Below are 20,734 nucleotides of genomic sequence, written 5' to 3' on the forward strand. Positions count from 1 at the left end.
ATGAATACCAAATGGCTGAGCCTTGCTTGGCTTTTGTACCTGCTTGATAATGATGCAACACGTCCAGTTCTCACCCAACCTCTTAACCACCGCATTGACAGTTTTACGTAATTTTCCCCAGCGTGAAGGACATGCAAACTGGCCGGCCCGTCTGCAGGTTGAACTCTACAATGGTAATTGAAAAATAATTAATAAACACTGCATCAGTTGGAACACGTTGAAAATATACCTAAATCTAACGTAAGACAATCTAAAGTAACCATAACGAATGTACGACTCTTTCTCCATCATCAACACAGTAAAGAGTACGAATATCTTCTATTAGGTGTCGCTTTACGCGCTACCACTCCTCGATTGCTGTATAACAATTAAAGTTTACACTTACCCACTATTAAATAAATGGGTAATCTTGACGATGTTGGTAATAAACTTCACAAGTCATTGATAACTATAATAAATTAGTGGCGCACGTCAGGTTGAGAATAATCACATATTCTTTGCATAACAGTGCGCGATCGGCTGTTCTATTACAAGCGTTGGAAATTCCAAGTACCTAACGAAAAGTCAAAAATGCTAAATTGATAGCAGCTAATTGCTTAATGATGTTTGCTAGTAGTTGTCAATTTTTTGCGCTGGAACGCAAAATAGTGCATCAAATTAACTAAAGCAAGATTTGTCAAAGTTCTTGGCCCACTAAATCTAACTCATGTTGACAAATCCAGTCTAGAAAATAGTTGCTGAGGCAACGGGTGATAACGCGCATGAAGTCATAACTAAAATTATTTCCCGTCAGCGTAATAATTTGATAGCAGTAAAAAAAATGGAAAAGAAACCATTGACATTTTTTAATCGTCAAATTATTAAATGAAAAACTGTTTTTAATGTACGGACGCTGCCCACGGAATTTTAAGACAAATTGCTTGATTAACAAGTGTAAAAAGTAACAAATTTATCGCCGTCTAAATTGTTATTTTGCGATTTCAGGTTTTCCGACGCTATCATTTACATATTGCTGGTCGTTTTCAATCGCTTTTATCTTAGACAGCATTTGTACAAAACACGTACAAGGTGATACGGCAAGTAAGGCCATAAGATATGATCTGGTGATGTTGATGAGAGAAAATAAAAAAGCTAATAGCTGCCTTTGAAAATAGGAAAACCTTGGGATTTCGTACCACAATAAACCGAAACTTTGGTCGATCCTCGGGCCGACCGACGTAAAATAATGACGAGGGAAATAAAAAAAAATTTTGATCTAACCTCAAAAAAGAAAAGAAGGTCCCCACGTCTCATCGAGCACCTGGGTGGTCATGGTTCATCGCGATGCATGAATGGCAGTTTTCATCCGTATGGAATTGTTGGTTTACTCCGTCAATCCAATCCAGGAAGCTAGAGAATAAAAAAGACAAAACCAGTTAAATAGCAGCAAACAAATTCTAAACGCCGAGTAGATTAGTAGATGAGACGCCGCAACTTGAACGTGTTACAAAGTGATCGAAAGCCTCCGCATAAAATGTGACTCGAGACAAGAGTCGCAGCGTTCAAAGGCTGCGAAAACTATACGTTCTACAATTTCGCAAGTGGCCAAAGCACTGAAAAGTCTTATAATAATTTTTAAAATTGTCTGACGATCGTAGCAAAAAATCGGTAATCGCAAAAGGCAAGGCTAGTTTTGCTGGTCGTGGAACGGTTAAATGTCTTCGCATTCAGGTGATGAGCAGACAGGCGTAATGCACGATGGTCTAAAGGTTAAATGCAAACGAAAAATCATCAGATGCAACCAGTGTGCCAATAGAAAACGTGACTGTCCCATGAACGCGACAAATTCAAAAATTCTTATTGGCACATTTAAGTGACTCTTAAAAGCCAGTGCATCTTCCGTCTGCGATTTTAATCCGAACTACATGAAGATCCATTGAGTAGGCACTTCCATTTTACAACCGAGGAACGAAATACTAAACTTAATACAGTCGTACAGTCGTCAAGTTTCGTTTTGATACAGTTGGCATAAATTTTTACTCAGAAAACTAAGAAAACAAAACTCAGTATTGCCTAACGTGTCCTGGCATTGAAAAAAAAAATTACATTTGACTTAAACGTGGCTTTGCCAAATAAAATTAATGTACGCATCTTGTAGCTTAAAGGATAGAAACACCGTGACTGTAAAAGAGATTGGCTAACTTTTCGGCGTAATGAATACGTCAAAACAAAAACTAAACAACAAAGAACCTAAAGCTGTCAAGACTGTGTGGAGCATGAAGCCATCTTTTTCACGTGATTCATCGTATGATTCGTATGTGTTAAAGTGTGCAAGTGACTACGGGGCTACAAGCCTACAAATGACTGTTTGTTTCATAGTTCAACCGTCATTCGATAACGAGAAAAGAAATAACACAAGCTTCACAATGTGAAAAATACAGTATAAGTAATAGATAAAAAAAACTCACGCTGCGATCCGACAGATGACATTCGTCACCATTCCAATGTATATTCATCAGAAAACCGCACAAAACATGAGGAACTGTTTCAATGTGCCCCGTACGATCTCTTGTATAGTTTGCCGATTTTGGAATTACTTTGAGTAAAGCACAGACCACGAAGATGTAAAGTATCCAGTAACATTTCTATCAATGCACATTGCACAAGCTTTAAACAGTGAGACACTATGTTTCTGCTAACAGAGGACAAGTTTGAATAACATTTTTTTAGCACTAAACAAATTTGGAAAGCAGATTCGAAAGCTTCGTGCACATACACAAGCAATCCAGCCGCCCTGCAAACGACTACTGACTGGAAAAAGGGGTAGGGGACTAGGGGTAAGAAAAAGGAAGGAACCGCGGCCATGATGGATTCATTGATTCATTCTAACCCTCCCCCTCGTCTTGAAGACACTAACCCCTTTCCTGGGAAATTAAAAAAATTAGCGGGAAGACCGGAAGACGCAATGGGAGAAGAGAATACGTATGGAACAACAATGATGCGGATTGAAAAAGGAGTCAAGTCATCACTCACGTATTTTTATAATTAAGTTAATTCAAAATCTAAATCAGCAAATGTTAACAAGGTGAAAAGTTAACGCAAGAAGAGGCCGAATAGCTCCGAGTTTACAAAACGAAACCAATTTTCTTCTCATACGGGTTACCCACCACTCATTTGATTAATTTTTACTTTTTATCAAGAACAAAAAATTGAATTCTTTGGTTATTTTAAATTAACTATAATTTGGCATGAACAATCTATAATATGGTTGTAAAAGTACCGAGTGATAATGCACATGAAGTGATAACAATACATTTTTGTTTTCCATTGCCATGAGAAGTTGATAAGAAAACAGTGTAAATACATAAAATGGAAACGAAACTATTTTGGAAGTTGGAACTATTTTTTAGTTTAGTATAAAATTCACACGAGGTAAAAGGTGTTTCAGGTGCACTTGCACTTGAACGCTACCTCATAAATTTTTTGAACAAATAACTCGACTAAAAATGGTGTAAGAATAAATTATCTTCCGCCATCTAGATTTTTTCAAATGTTGGATATTTCGTCTGTTGTTTTACTTGATTATCTAAAGCACTATCTTTGAAATATTGCTTTCCGTTATCATACACTTTATGACGGTCGACAGCATTTGCGTAAGAATCGTTCGAAGCAGCAAGTCACACTGTCAAACCACTTCTAACAGCCTTCGCATTCGTGCTGAAATTTCGTAGTTGCGATAATTTTCCAAAACAACAACATGGAAATTTTATACAATAGGACAGTTCCATTAGGAGAAGGTGGCTATGGTTCAGTGTTTCCAGGAACCTTTCAAGGCCGAGAAGTGGCAGTCAAAAGAGTACTCCTTAACATGGCTAACGGTAATGAAGAGGAAGCTCTAAATCAGTTAGATCACCCCAATATCGTCAAACTCTTCCATGTTGAGTGCACCGACGATTTCATGTAAGTAACCGAAATTTAATTACTGCGTTTTTAAAGGTTATTGAAGATAATGTGTGCAACTGGGCACGTCTTGTATAGGCTATTTGCTTTGGAGCTCTGCACCGCGTCATTAGATCAGGTATTTCTAAGGCCTGATCATCCTGAAAAATACAAAGGGCCTAAATTGCCATACCATTTTGAAGTTTTCTCGCAATTGGCTTCTGGTCTCGAGTACATACATTCCAAGAATTTAATTCATCGAGATATAAAGCCCGAAAATGTACTGATTTCGGTCGACTCCAGCACTAATACGCAAGACGTAAAGGTAACAATGAAATGGGCTGATTTTGGTCTGTCCAGGGCCGTGAATGAGCGAGGGACATACCCGATGAATAGTGGAGTAAAAGGAACAAGAAACTGGTACGCGCCCGAGTTGCTTAGATTACTTCAGGAATCTGAAGCAAAAGGGCAACAGCAGCCTAGAGGTACCGTCAAAAGCGATTTATTTGCACTAGGCCTCGTCTTCGCTTATCTTCTGTTAGACGGGCAACACATTTACGGTTCTAATGAGATTGACATTATTAACAACATCTTGGGAGACAAAGCGATCAACATGAAGAGTAAGTTAAGCCTATATATACGTGAAACACAGAACGGAATTTAAATGTTAAATTATTTTTCAGAAATAGATCGATTGCACTACGCATATGATCTTGTTACCGAAATGTTAAAAAATGAAGCTGCTGATCGAATATCTTCATCAAATATTGTTGAGAGACTCAAATCAGAAAAAGATAAGGTAAACATAAAAGAACATTACATTTGCAAGTATATCTGCATTTACCATTGCATTTTATGTTTCACTTGATTTCAACGTAGCTTGCAGAAAAAGAAAAGGAACTGTTCTTACTGTGTAAAATAAGATACCCAGCTACTTCCATAATTATTTCTTCAACAAATCAAAACGAAAAGTTAAAAATGTTGATCCAGCAGGGAGTTGATGTGAATAAGAAAGATAAAGACGGATACAACGCACTCCATTTATTGTGTTGGAATAATTCAAGCGAAAGATTAATCGACGCAATCAAATTATTAATCCAACTCGGGATCGACGTCAATGAGAAAAACAACAACGGATACAACGCACTCCATTTATTGTGTTGGAATGATTCAAACGAAAAATTAATCGACGCAATCAAATTATTAATCCAACTCGGGATCAACGTCAATGAGAAAAACAAAGAGGGAGAAAACGCACTCCATTTATTGTGTTGGAATAATTCAAGCGACAAAATAATCGACGTAATCAAATTATTAATCCAACTCGGGATCGACGTCAATGAGAAAAACAACCAAGGAAGAAACGCACTCCATGTATTGTGTCGAAATTATTATTCAAGCAAAAGATTAATCGACGCAATCAAATTATTAATCCAACTCGGGATCGACGTCAATGAGAAAAACAACGGAAACAACGCACTCCATTTGTTGTGTTGGAATATTTCAAGCGAAAAAATAATCGACGCAATCAAATTGTTCATCCAACTCGGGATCAACGTCAATGAGAAAAACAAAGACGAAGAAAACGCACTCCATTTATTGTGTCGATTTAATTCAAGCGAAACAATAATCGACGCAATCAAATTATTAATCCAACTCGGGATCGACGTCAATGAGAAAGACAAAGACGGAAACAACGCACTCCATTTATTGTGTTTGAATAATTCAAGTGAAAGATTAATTGACGCAATCAAATTATCAATCCAACTCGGGATCGACGTCAATGAGAAAAACAACTACGGATGCAACGCACTCCATTTATTGTGTCAATATAATTCAAGTGAAAGATTAATTGACGCAATCAAATTATTAATCCAACTCGGGATCGACGTCAATGAGAAAGACAAAGACGGAGACAACGCTCTCCATTTATTGTGTCGATTTAATTATTCAAGCAAAAGATTAATCGACGCAATCAAATTATTAATCCAACTCGGGATCGAAGTCAGTGGCATCGACGTACGTACGATGTTACGGGAAAATAAAACTAAACATCTGAACGAAATCATAAAACTCTTCGACGAAGCATCTCTTACATAAACATGTGTGCCTGTTAGCCCTGTATCAATCATGTGACGTGTATCTTATAAAGGGAAATATATTATTTGAACTGCTGACATTTTCCGAAAAATATTTGACGTGAAACAGCTGACAAAGTAATAGTTGAAAATAAGTTATGTTTCAGAAATTAAAACCCATTAAAGCTAGTAATAAGGCGGTGAATACATAACATCCCACGTCGTCGACTGTGAAGGCTCAACGATTTTAGTTACAGGTTATTTGACGCCGAAACATTGTCACAGTTCATCAGCGGCAACAAGAAACGTTAAAATGGGAGAACAAAACTGGGGAAAAGTATTGCCTCTTGAAATGTTTCACGATTATGAGTTATGGTGACCGATTATTGCTGATACCATCGCAAGACACGTTTCATCACTCAATTAAAACTTTGATTTTCCTTTATTTTCTGTCTGCTATGGTAAAAGAATTAGATGATTTTTCTCAAGGCAGTACACAGAAGAAACTGTCAAATATTTGGTGGTGTTAGCGGGAAATCTTTTCTCAAAAGAGGCTGACTACCAAAATATTTTGGCTCCATTTCAAAGCATCATGCACGTCAATCTTCATTTCAGCTGTGCAAGGCCATCCTTCAAAACATCACTTAAAGATTATATGAATTGATTTACTCTTAGAAATTGCTCAATCAAAGTTCAGAAAATAAAATGCATCAACATTTTGTTGATTATGCTTTGTACTCAATATTGAAACTTACAGTCAACTTTGGATTCGAACTTGCCTTCTCCTCGCTAGCTCGCCTGAAAAAAGAACATTTCACTAACTGTACGAGACGATTGCACTTGATCATTAATTTTACAGTGGGGCTCTCGCACACGGACAACAACAATTGAAAACGTCTTGTGGAACACGTAAAAAGAACTCGAAAATTTTACTTAAGAAAATGGCAACGAAAAACTGCAATCCGTCAGAGCGCATGATCTGTGGTCCTGCCAATTGTTTTTAATTAAAAATTTGTTACTTCAACTATAGTTCGAATTGTCCCCTACATTGAAATAAGTCTCAGTGAATTTTCTAGTTTTCTGATAAGAGTTAGACTCGTGGGAGGGGCTACTGCCTATGTTATCTGTATCCGCCAAACTGATTGTAAGTCATTAGTAGCCTATTCTTCAGTAGCCCATATGGCTTTAGTTCTTACACTCAGTTAACAGAACAGAAAAAAAAAAAAATCAAGATGGAGCAAAAGTAAAAGGACGAAACAGGGAACATCAAAAGCTGGCTTAACAATCAAGGGAGAAAACGACCTTATGATATTAGCAAGTTCATAATACGCACCAAATGTCACTTGAAAACGACTTTAAACGCACAACTTAACGCCCACACAAATAAGCTTACCGACCTACTCGTCAGCTCCCAAATACGTTTAAATTATCAGAGTCAAGGCACAGTTGCGGGACAACCAATCATTACAGATTGTAAAGGGAGTGTTCGGCATTCAACTAACGTCACATGAACTCCCTTCCGTTTCGTAGTAAATTGGAATGATCTGGCGGTCACTCGAATTCAAACTACAATTCCAACTCAATCTGACAGATTTCAGAAATGTGTCTTTTTTTATCACATAGGCTATTTGCGTGTCAGTGAGTAACGGAATAAAAAAAAACAGACAAAAAAATCGAAAAGTTACAGAACATCAATCAAGGACTTGAAGACTACAGGATTTCCGATATCGGCACATGCTGGAAAAAGGTTCGCAATTATTGGTTGGCATGTTTTAATAAATGAGACTCATAGAAAATTTAGTAACATTTAAAAAAAAACTCGCCAAAAGAAAACAACCTGCTACATCCAACGTGACATTTCGAAATGGCAGCAACAACCACCATTTTCGATAACGATGGATGTGGCATCTAACTAGATCCCAGAAGGATCCCTGATGATAAGCAGCGCATATCCTGATCTAGAAGACAAACTTTGTCGTGCGCCATTTTATTTGACAACATCCTTTAACAAAGTGATTGAGATTATCGATGTTATGCAGCATAACATATGCTGGGTGACACGGGAGCCCAGATCAATTCTTACTCTTTCCTTTAAATAATTGCGGACAAAATTCGCTACACTGCACAATATTTAACGAGCATGGACTAATCGAGGAACTGATAACAGTTTGGAAGGGAGGAAAAAATCTTTAGAAAAAAAAAAAAATAAATGGTTCAACTATTTATAAAATGGAATGAACATAAACGAACAACAATAAAGGCCGAACGCAAAAATCAAGTAAATGACCCGTGATTTATGAATTCTATGCGATATGCTCAAGACGAATCGGATGAAAAGAAGTTTAGATTACACGTGATTGACAGATTTTCTTCTTCAATAAAACGTCTATAAAACAATAAACTGTCAAATTAACTAAATATCTTGATAGTTCTCTCGTAAAATTAAATCTAGATTGACTAATGGCAAATCTTAATGTGAGTAAACTTTCTTCCTACCTGCTTCACCGCGTGTCCTCGTTCCCATCCACACACCAGTAAAGGGGGCCGTAGACCTGGATAGACATTTTCTCCGTCCCAATCAGCAAGGTCTTTCCACCGACGAAACCTGTTCACGAACGAGAGAAACCAAGGCTGATGAGTTACATTTGAATATTGACCACAACTAAATTTAAGTTAGCAGGTTACTAATAAATCAAAGTGAAAATATTTTTAAAATGTCATCCATTTTACTGATGGTAACTGAAAGAAAAGAACTTGAATATGTCTTATTTTAGCGGTTGTGTAGTTGAGTTAACGCAAGTGAACCTACTGTGCCGTGGTACAGTGGTAGGTGGAATGGCTTAATAATTAGTTCTTCACTTGGCTTCCAATCAAGTTAGTCTAAACACGAAAGCAAATGGTCACTGACAAGAGAGTAGACGCGAAATAAATCTGATTGAATCAGCACAATGAAGTTTACGAAAGATGAGTTATTAGATGAAATCAATTGCCAAAATAAAACTGGTTCACATTTCACACTCCGTGGTGACTCCAAATGAAAAGGAGGACTGGTAATAAACAAATAGTCCGCCATCATGGATTAATTTCATCTCTCTACCTCCAATTTCAGATAATTGGCGGGCAAATCCCTTCCTTTCCCACAATTTCGTAAGTTAGTAAAAATGGCCGTTAGCGTCGTTGGCTCGTATGAAAATAATTTTTTAAAAGGCATAAAAAAGTGAAATCAACATCACCAAATAATTAATTTACTTCAATGGTCCGTGCATGGAATAGATAAATCTATGTGTAAAATACTGCCAGCTTACTCCGAAAATGATGGGCTGTTGTGACAACATTAAATTGGGCATAACGGCATTTGAATATCAAAATTCTTTTACTTAGGCTAACTTAAGAAAATGTAGAGATTTGCTATCCTACAAAGCTTGACAAATAATAAGAACTTGATTCCACCGTTTAATCTGGACTTTTTTCGCTGAGCGTCACCTGGATTATGTCCGTTTATATGGAAGCACATCGAAGCACATGCACAGACTACGAAGGTGTGAAGTATAAAGTAAGGACTTCTGTAACCAGTTCCGTCGACGCAAAAACATTAAACAATGCGACACTATGTTTCTATTAACAGATAACAAAAAATTTGAATACACTTAACAAATGTTGTTAGCAGATCCGAAACTTCATGCACAAGTGTTCTACTGTTCTAGTCGCCATTCAAACGCCAACTGACTAAAAGGAAAGGAGAGGTAGAGTAGGGGTAACAAAATTGTTCCAAAAGATCGGCGGCCATGATGGATTCTTTCTAACCCTCCCCCTCGTCTTGAAGACCCTAACCCCTCTTTCTGGGAAATTCAAATAATCCGGGATTGTTGGAACGGCACGGGTCGACCCGAATAAGTGCTGCGATCTATCGGTCAGATGAAGAGGCTCGTAACCCAGCACACGCTAGGATTGAGGAAATTTTCGATTTGAGTCGGTATGATTAAACGAATGCAAATTGCAATTTAATATATGGGTAGAGGTAGAAAACAAATGAAATTAGCACAACAATTGTTAAATTCCCATAGCATATTGTGCGTTGACAATCGAGAATTAACTAAAAAGAGAAACCCACGCATCCGAAAAAAGCTTTGGACATGAGCAACTCAATGAAAAATCAAATGAAATCCAGGTAAGATTTCGCTTGTTTTTAATTGATAAGGTACCACAGCTCGTTGCGTGCGTCGATAACTCGATAAGAAAACGTAGAAGGATACCTTGACCCATTAAATCTAACTCATGTTGACAAGTACAGTCTGGAACATTGTTGCTAAGGGAACGGGTGATAACGCGCATGAAGTCATAACTAAAATTTTTTTCCTGTCGGCGTGAGAATTTGACAACAGCAAAGCAAAATGAAAAATAAACCACAGACATGTTTCATCGTCAAAATTAAAAAAAATTGTTTGTAATGTACGGATTCTGTCCACAGTATTTTAAGACAAACTGCTTGATTAACAAGTCTGGTGTACAACGAATTTTTCTATTGTTATTTTCCATACTGTATTAAATGCTGTGTGTTTACGGCGTTGGTTATTTTACCGGATTGATGGTTCAGGTTTTCCGACGCTATCATTCAAATATAGCTGGTCGTCTTCGATCGCTATATGACAGACAGCATTTGTACAAACGCGTACAAGGTGATAACTGATAAGGCAAGTAAGGCCATAAGATAAGATCTGATGTCGAGAGAAAATAAAAATGCTCTGCCTTTGAAAATCCGAAAAAAACCTTTAAATTTCGTACAATAATAAACGGAAACTTTGGCCGACCATTGTAAAATAATGACGAGGGAAATAATAATAATGAAAAGAACGTCTCGTCGAGCGCTAGCGATGCAGAATGACAATCTCATCTGGATGGAATTGTTGGTGCACTCCGTCAATCCATCCTGGATGAAGTTTGCTCTTTTTTCCCCCCTTTTCACCCTTTTCTTGCTGCCTATCCACCCCCTATTTTGCCCTTAGGGCCCAAAGGCGAAAGACGAAAAGGGTGAAAAGGGGGAAACTTCATCCCATTTCAAGGACCGCCCACCAAAAATGGCGTGGGGTCCGTTTTAACAAGCAATCCAGTATCCACCACTCAAGCGCACCAAATCCATGGACCCCTGTTTTTTCCCATTCCGCTATAGGACCTAAAAATCTGAAATAATTCAGGTATATCCAGATTTCTCCTCCGGATTCACCTGTTTTTGCAGAATTTAAATATTCCTTGCCGTTTGGGAGATATTTAATGTTTAAATTTTGGTTTTTTCAAATTTTAACAATTTTGGGGGCATGGGGGTCTTTGGTATCGCTTTTTGGGAAAATGCAAACCTTAAAAAAAAAAAACTAATTCTTTCAAAAGTTTGCTCGGCCATCCCTCAATACCAATCCAAAAGGAATTTACATTTCGGATAAGATTGGCCGAGTTATTCCTAATCTTGTAAAGTGTAATTTTGACCAGTTTCCCACCCAGCCTAGTCGCCATTTTTTATTACTCTCCCTCGCGTTCCTGGTGGATTACAGCCGAAGCTACGCTTTCCTGGCCTTCACTTTAGAACAGGGGACATACTGTAGGCCTTTTCATATAGTCTAGTGGCCAGCAATATGAAGCCCGAGGTGCAGAGAACTCGTATGCTTCAGCTGTCCAAGCTGTCCTGTTCAGCTTCAAGCTAATCTAAACTTTGAAATGACATTACGGTGGGAAATTATTATTTTAAAAATAAAAAAAAATACCACGAGAATTAGCGTGAAAAACTGATTCTAATGATATTTTTTTCAAAGGAATCCCTTATTCATGCACCAACCCTATTGCAAAATGAGAGTACCTTTTTTTCTGGGTTGATATATATGTTTGGCAATACTGTATGATGAGAGAGTCAATCAGAATTTGGGAAAATTGGCATGCACTCCACCGAATGGTCGGAGTCCACTAAGGAAACCAGAACACATAGGTTCATAGGTAGCTCTGTCCCTTACGTCAGATCCATGCCAACGCGTAGAGCAAAGTTTCCGGAGCTCTACAATAAATAACCACAGCAGTCAAATTTATCTGCTAGGGAGGGGAAGGGGTAAATCGTCAACATCTGGACTTAGACTTAGACTTAGTTATTAGAATCAGATCGTCATCGGACTTGACTTTCTGTTTTTTAGGTCCCCGCTTTTTTAAAGTCTTCTTCCTCATATTGCGTTATGATTGGGTTGACCTAGGCGTGCCTTTAGCCTCCTCATGCTCCTCATCTTCACTCTCCCCTTCGACTTGATCCCCTCCTTTTTCCATTTTTTCGTAACGATAGTTTGTGAAACTCTTGCATGCGCTCGGTTCTGGCCCTTCATCTTCACTCTCCACTCCAGCTGGTACGTTCCCTAGATTAATATCCCCCCCTCCATTCTTTTCTTCAGATTCTGTGGTCTCTTGGCCACTTTCTTCAACATTCCCCTTGGTTTTCATGCCTCGGAAAAGTGTGCTCAGGATGATTTGGGTCAATTTATTTCAAATATGTCTTTTGTAATTGCTGATCCAAGCAACTCACCTATTGCTCGTCAAGCTGCTGGTCTCCAACTGAAAAACTGTTTGACTGTTAAAGATTTGACCCTGAAGAAAGGGTGTCAACAGAGATGGTCAAAACTTGACGAAGAAACTCGCATGGCTGTGCGTGAGCGTTTGATTTCAACCTTGGGAACAGAAAACATTCATCCGAGTTGTGCCGCCCAATGTTTGGCTTACATTGCGGTAGCTGAACTCTTCCCGGGAACACAGCCTTCTTCTGAGATGACTTCTCTGGAGGATTTGCTTTCCAGGTTCAACCAGCAAATGAACATCGAAAAGAGGCAGCCTTAGAGGCCATCGCCTACATTTGTCAAGAAATTCACGTGCTCATTTTGGTCAACTCTTACACGTCAATCCTCCATTCCATACTATTTTGTATGGAGGACAGCAAATTGTCAATGACAGTTGGTCATTACATGAAAAAATGGCTTCCCTAATCTGAAATTTATTTGCTAGTGATGTGTGCCAGTGAGTTTCTGTTTAGATTTTCTAGTCTTCTTTTTTTGTTGATTTTTCACACATGGTTTTGACACCCATAGTTTTTACCTGACTTTCTAAATATTAGTGGTTTTGTTTGGATTTACCGATATTCTAGCCTAACAAAATATAATTTTAAATTGGCCAATTCGTCTGATCACGTTACTTTTTCTTTGAATATTTGCTCTTCTTCTGCCCTTCATCTGAACCAAATTTAAAGAGAAAATGGTAACTGAGAGGAGGTTGAAAGGCAAAAGAATAAAAACACTCACCAGAACTATTGCAGTGCTCCTTAAACTTTTCGCCAGATCGTCGTCGGACTCAACCTTTTGCTTCTTACGTCCTTGCCTTTTCAAAATTTTCTTTCTTAAATTTCTTTTAGCTTGACTGCTTAACCTGGGTGTGCTCTAAGCCTTCTCATTTTGACTCTCCACTTCGACCTCTACTGCATCCTCATTATCCAAGTTTGCCCCTGCAGCTCCTGTGACTTGTTGACCATTTTTACTGTCGTCACTTTTAAATTGATGTATTGAATTAGTTAGATTCAATTAAAGAATATTTAATATGCTTACCACAACCTCCATCCTCTGCTTCTTGTTCGTTTGAACTGCTACTCGTATCATTCAATGGGAAACCAGTTTCATTTTTACGCTTTCCGGAACGCAACTTTTTGAAATTCCTGGATTTGCTTGGTCCTGGGCCTTCATCTTCACTCTCCACTTCAGCCGATACGTCCCCCCTCCATTCTTTTTTTCAGGTCTCGTGGTCTCTTGGCCACTTTTTTCTACATTCCCAGGTTCTTGCTTGCCTCCTTTGCTGTTCTCAGCCTCAGAATTTGAATTTCTGGATCCTACCCACACATAATTTAAAAAAATAAAATTTGATTTATTGAAAGAAACTAAGATCACGCTGAGTAGTCTTACCACCATCAACTGCTTCTTGTTCATCGGAACTATTTTTGGGTGAGAAAATTGTGTCCTCAGGATCAAGACTGGAGTCACTTGATGGGGGATAATCAATCCCTAATAAAAATACTTAAGTTAATATTTTCATTGACAAAGTATTCAAAAAAACGTTTAATTACGATAATTAGAGCAAGTTGGACATATGACCATGCGTGGATCGTTAAAATTGTGGCACCTAGAATTATTATGCAGTTACATTAGATTATTGTAAACAAAAAAACACACAAATGTTAAGGACTAGACTTACGTTGAACAAAACCACAGGTATTTTAAGTCCTCTTTCATTGTGGCTAGATATTTCCAAGTAGTTTTACCAAATTTTACAAGTAGAAAAATCGATTTGTCAATGACAGTTGGTGACACATTAAAATGGCTGCCCTAATCTTAAAAATAAATTTATTTGCTAGTGCTCAGAATGACTTGAATTTTCAGATCCTACCCACAGATTATTTAAAAAAATAAAGTTTGATTTATCGAAAGAAACTAAGATCATACTGAGAAGTAGTCTTACCATCAACAGCTTCTTGTTCATCGGAACTATTTGTGTCTGAGAAAACTGTGAAAGGAAGGTCCTCAAGACTAGAATCACTGGATGGTGGATAATCGATCCCTAATCAAAATATTATGGTTAAGTTTTTCTTTACATTGTATCTTTTTTAAAAACGTTAAATTACGATAGCTGTTACAGAATGGGCACATGACCATAAGGGGATCGTTGTATTTCTGGCACCTAGAAAAATTTGGCAATTGGCAGTTATAGTTAACGATTAAAAATCAGAAAAAAACAACAAAACTGAAAAGGAATAGGCTTACGTCGAACAATACCGAAGGCATTTTTTATCCTCATCCATGTTGACTAGTTATTTCCAAGAAGTTTTAAAAGTAGTAATTTGTAAAATAAAAAATAGAACGATAGAACGAACGAACTGTTTGGCAGTTGGTTATTACATGTCAATGTGGCTGCCCTAATTTGAAATTTATTTGCTAATACTGTGTTGCCCAGTGAGTTTCTGATTCGATTTTCTAGTTCTCTTTTTGTTGTCGGCGGTTGAGTTTTGACTATTGAGAGTTTGACGCCCATTGTTTTGCCCTTACCAGGGGTATGGAGAGAGTTTTCTCCATGCCCATGCCGTTACTTTCTATATGGTGTGTGAGAGAGAAAACCAAATGTGAAATTTTCGTTTGGATTTACCGATATTCTAGCCTATAATTTTATATTGGCCAATTCGTCTGATCACGAGGCTAGAACATGGCGTTCGTTTTGCTGAACTGAAACCATAATTTCCTTCACCACATTCAAAGTGATGCGGAAAAATGTGTTTCTTGATGTTCTTAAAACTTTTAAAGTGTTGTTTATTTTCTTATCCTTTACAGTCCATTACATTAATGAATTTCGATTTAGAGATCTTATTTTACCTCCCTTTGAGTGCTTTGAGTAATCTCGGAAATAATCCATCGTTTGATTCGTTGGTTCGATTTATTAAGTATATTGAATTCCGCGTTTTGTTTCCCCCTTTTGGATAAATCTTTAACGTTCGCTTTGATTTTAGACCCACTCGATTCTCATAAGAGCCAAAAAATGAGAAAGGCAACTTGCTCCGCCAGAAAGGCAACTGGCCTGACCATAAAGGCAATTGCCTTTTTGGACTCACCTTTTTTAAATTTGCCTTTCTGACTACCAAGGATTCTCATTCTTCCCTTCAGCTCCCGTATCCTCTGTGCCCATTTCGTCTTTTTCCCCTTTGTCTTGGACGCCTTCATTGTTCTCACCCTCATCACCGATTTCAGGATTTTCCTCTTCAATGACTTCTGCAACTTTAGCTTTGGCAGTCATCTTCAGCTTCTATACCCACACAGCATTTCTTGAAAATCAAGAACGAATAAATAACAAAGAAACTAAAATATACACTAACCATCCTCTGCTTCATCGGGACTGCTAATGTAATCTGAAACAAGCAAAATAGATGTCTCTTCCTCAGAGGATGAGCTTGAGGGTGGTGGATCAACTCCTATTAAAATTATTAAAGTTAATCTTGGTGGAAAACATTAATAATATTTATATTACGGTGGCTCGAACAAATCATGCAAATAAACGTTGAATGTCTATTAAAGACCTGGGACCTAGAAGATAAAGAGTGATAAATTTTAAAAACTTAGATAGAAAAGCACTTGACTTACGTGGAGCAATACCAAATAACCTACCAATACCACTCCAGCTGGTACGTTCCCTAGATCAATACCCCCCCTCCATTCTTTTCCTCGGGTTCTGCGGTCTCTTGGCCACTTTCTTCAATATTCCCCATGGTTTTCATGCCTCCTACGCTGTTCTCAGCTTGATTGTTGATCAACAAACAAACATTATTTTTAAATCTAGTTGAATTGTCAACAAAAAACTAAGAATTTGCTAAGAAATAGTATTACACATCATTTTTGTTTGTCTCTGCACTTGTATCAGGACAGTCTGACACGACTGGATTTTCCTCAGAGAAAGGACTTGAGAAAATTGTGGTAGGAAGGTCCTCAAGACTGGAATCACTTGATGGGGGATAATCAATCCCTAATCAAAATACTATAGTTAAAGTTTTTTTTGACAAAGTATTTTTTAAATAAACGTTAAATTACGATAACTTCTGCAGGTTGGGCCATGGGGGGTCATTATAATTCTGGCACCTAGAATAATTTGGTACATTTGATTATTGAAAACAAAAAAAAGGACTAGACTTACGTCGAACAATACCACAGGTATTTTAAATCCTCATTCATCTTGACTAGTTATTTCCAAGTAGTTTTACAAGTAAAAAATTTGATTTGTCAATGACAGTTGGTCATTACATAAAAAAATGGCTGCCCTAATCTGAAATTTATTTGCTAGTGCTGTGTGCCAGTGAGTTTCTGATTAGATTTGCATATGGCATATGATTAGCCCGGCATGTGGGGAGGACAAGAGATCGGCTTCGTCTCTATCCTCGTCCCCGCTGATAGACCCAAAGAGGCTCTTTAGGTGGAGGTCGTCTTCCACTGGAGGATTACGCAAAGCGAGTGGATCAGGACAGTCTGAGACGACTGGAGGAGTAATTTCCTCAGAGGATGGACTCGACGGTGGATAATCAATCCCTAATCAAAATACTATAGTTAAAGTTTTTCTTGACAAAGTATTTTAAAAATAAACGTTAAATTACGATAACTTCTGCAGGTTGGGCATATGGCCGTGTGGAGGTCGTTATAATTCTGGCAACTAGAATAAATTGGTAGTTACATTTGATTATTGAAAACAAAACAAAACAAAAAACAATTGTAAAGGACTAGACTTACGTCGAGCAATACCACAGGTATTTTAAATCCTCATTCATCTGAGACGACTGGAAGAGTCATTTCCTCAGAGGATGGACTCGACGGTGGATAATCAATCCCTAATCAAAACACTATAGTTTTTCTTGACAAAGTATTTTAAAAATAAACGTTAAATTACGATAACTTCTGCAGGTTGGGCATATGGCCATCGTTATAATTCCCACCTAGCACGAGTTCTCCCAGATAGTGAACAAAACATGAACAGGTCAAAAATCTTTGCACACATTTTTCCTCTCGTTTTGTGAGTGAACAAATCACTCACAGTTCACTCCCAAAATTGATTATTTTTCTTATTGCTCACAAATTACGCACAAATCCGCACAACTAAAATTTTAAAGTTAAATTGAAATTTCTCCCTAGTTATAAAAGTGGTTGATCCAATGACGCACAAATAACAATTGTTTCTATGAATTGATTATTTATTTAAATTCACATTATTTTATTTTCCATGAGCAATGGAAAAACAACGTAACGCAAACCTTCCTCTTCAGCCTCTTCACCATTAAAAACATTCGGTACAAGAAACACTTTATACAAAATGGATTCTACTGGCCAAACTTGTAAGGAAGCAGATAGGAAATCGACATATTTTATAGATAAAATAGAATTAGAATCACAAGGGGCCATGAAAAACGGAGTTTCTTGTTCAAATATGGATCCAATGTAGATCCGTCACCTCCACGAATAATGTTTCGACGGCGACGACGGCAGTTGATTTGTCGTCAAGTTCCAGTACGACATTATTATTTGGAGGGCGTATTGTGATTCTCCAACTCTTGTAGATTAAAGTCTGGAACTGTTCAATGTCATCATCCCCTTCCAACAAAGGGCCATTTTCGTGAAGACGTGATACCATTGGAACACAGGAAAAATTTATAGATGAAGGAATTGAAGGACAATTTTATATTTCGCTTAACCGCTTAACAAGTTGAGCTAATGGATAAGAGCAATTTCTTATTAATTTTTTCAAACGATACAAAAAATTCTCAAAGGGAAAGCAACTGAAATGATCTAATGGGCCAAATCGAAGAACATCCAGAGGTAGGTGAATCAAACAGTGCACGTTAAACGTTATAAAATGTCCCCCATAAAGTTTAACAGATTTTGACACAAAATGGCGCATCAGCTGTATTGCAAACGTGTTGTACGTGTAGCAAGTCTTGGTCGACGACAGCAATTTTATACCTAAATGAAACACCATAAAGTGGTCGCACAAAGCCCGAGGAAGAATGTCTTTTAAAATGATGGGGCCAAGATAAAGTAGAAACTGTCGAAGTTCGGTGGCCTTCCATCGGCATAGCTCAGTCAACGGCCGTGCCTTACGAGCAAAGTCATTTGGAATAAAGCTGCGGATGAGTAGCAATCTTCTAGTGATCTCGCCTACGGTGTCATGGCTGATTAAATGAAATACTGTTTCTCGATTTAGCCAATGGTGTAGGAGCTTCTTCATCACCCCCAGACAGCAAAGGTGCATGTAGTCGGATGGAAAATATTTAACCATGTCTATGCCATCTATGTCTGCAAAGATGCTCCGGAACAAATAATAACCTTGTGATTTATCACTGAGAAAATCCTCGTGAAGCCGCAGTGCTGCATCCATCAGGAGGATTGGTCGTCAGGATAGGTTACCCGTCCATCCTTCTTGCCGGGTTTTCTATAGTAGACGCCATGTGTTGTGCATTTGTGGCAAGAGTTTTTGGCCGTATGACCTCTGGAAGCGGTAATGAATGAGCGGGCAGGGGCATCACATGGGAATCTGATGATTTTTACGTCGTACACCTGCCCTTGATGAAGCAGTCCATGTTCGGCCAAGAAATTTGCTTCTTTCACAAATTTTCGCAAGAAGTCATTACAGTTATTTGGTCCCTCACCACAAAAAACTCCAACTGGCGTCGGTTGGTCGTCTCCTTTTATAAGGGCAAGGATAACCCAAAACTCTTTTCTTGTACTTTTGAACAGTGGAAGTCCATCGGTGCTGATCAGTACTTGAAGTAGGGATGAGGTGAAGACAAATCTTCGGGAAACGAGCTCTGAAAGCCGTGATGCTATCCCCTTCTCTAATCCGAAATGGAAATAAGTTCCACCACAAATGTGCTCCACGACTACTTTCCGGGGAGTCTTACGGAGTGTGCGGATGTCTCTAGGTAGACTGTCAAATTGGTTGTTTTGATGCTTCAGGGCTTTTAACCCTTTCAACAGATAATTACCGGCACTCCCGGAAAGATTCTTGTTCGTTACGAAGGTGGCCAAGAAGTTCCGCAGCTCAGTAGGACCATCAAAATCGGTTTCGTTTAAAATGATTTCTTCAAGATCAGCGTGATTGAAGTCGTGCTCGTTGACTTCCTTCTCCCGAGATGCATAATCTGAATCGCTATTGGATGAATAGCATGTCGATGAATCAAAGCTTTCCAAATTTACTCCTTCATCGCTGATGTCACTTTCCAAATCCATTTCAGATTCTGATCCATTATCAGATGGTTCATCGCTCTGTTGATACATGTCATTTCTTTCTTGCTGGTGAACGGGGAAAAACTCCACTTCATTGTTTGAGTCATCAGAGGATAAATCTTCTTCATCATCACCCATGAAGCTGGCACTCTCTTCCATAAATTCATCACCCGAGCTGGAAGGGCTATTTAATTTGAATTCACTGTCACATTTTTCTCTTGTCTCTTCTTCAATGGCATTCGTAAGGTGGTGCAAAAAACGATTGCGAAGTTGACGTGGTTTAATGATTAATGGCGGATCAGTTGAAACGATTGCGAAGTTGACGTGGTTTAAGATTAATGGCGGATCAGAAATTTCTCGTCAATGCCGTTTAAAAAGTTATTAATTCAGAATTTGTCACACAAAAAACGGTGAGAAAACTTTTGCTTCTTTAATCACTTACAACATATTTGGTTTTCAGTCAACAGATATGAAGTTATTCGTAGTACACTTTTGTTAAGAAAATGAATTTTGATTCTCAGTTCGAAGGGCCACGCTACTTCTGATGCACATGAGATAATAATCACTATCGACAATAATTGACTGTTTTATTTTTCAAACAGGTCCTCAGTATGTCGAAACAACCCATTGTATGGAAGTACATATTATCTGAATTGTATGTGGAAGACAGAAAAGAACTTGCAATAGTCTCAGAGCGTTGGACCATTGATGAAGAAGTTGTCAAGTATCCGTCCCACTTGAAGTGACAAAAAAGGACTAAGTGCATCAAGGATCATGTAGTACCAGAAGATTCCTGGATCGAGTATCAATATAGAAGGTTAAGAGTTTGTGGTGAGTTCACTCTCTGAATGATGTCATGCAGTAACGATATGATCTTAATTTTCCCAATATCAATACTTTTTTATTCTTTTACTCTAGGTGACAGGCCAA

The 20,734-nt window shown here is 38.1% G+C and overlaps 1 protein-coding gene and 1 long non-coding RNA gene across 3 annotated transcripts; one reads left to right on the forward strand and one right to left on the reverse strand.

Annotated features, from left to right (window-relative positions):
- Positions 1 to 138: 138 nt before the first annotated feature.
- LOC124209211 lies at positions 139 to 10,254 on the reverse strand. 2 transcript variants are annotated; one of them, XR_006880838.1, is made up of 3 exons: positions 9,480 to 10,254; positions 8,493 to 8,601; positions 139 to 1,389 (listed from the first exon to the last, which is right to left on the reverse strand). It is a non-coding gene; the product is annotated as an uncharacterized LOC124209211 (long non-coding RNA). The 2 variants fall into 2 exon arrangements; XR_006880837.1 differs by having other exon boundaries at positions 9,447 to 10,254.
- LOC124209210 (calcium-dependent protein kinase 3-like) lies at positions 3,621 to 6,791 on the forward strand. The gene is made up of 4 exons (XM_046607116.1): positions 3,621 to 3,939; positions 4,018 to 4,538; positions 4,602 to 4,717; positions 4,798 to 6,791. Exons 1-4 carry the CDS (start codon positions 3,737 to 3,739, stop codon positions 6,016 to 6,018), a joined length of 2,061 nt encoding a protein of 686 aa, XP_046463072.1. The 5' UTR covers positions 3,621 to 3,736; the 3' UTR covers positions 6,019 to 6,791.
- Positions 10,255 to 20,734: the final 10,480 nt, after the last annotated feature.

The sequence above is a fragment of the Daphnia pulex genome, chromosome 12, assembly GCF_021134715.1.
Source record: "Daphnia pulex isolate KAP4 chromosome 12, ASM2113471v1".
NCBI lineage: Eukaryota > Metazoa > Arthropoda > Branchiopoda > Diplostraca > Daphniidae > Daphnia > Daphnia pulex.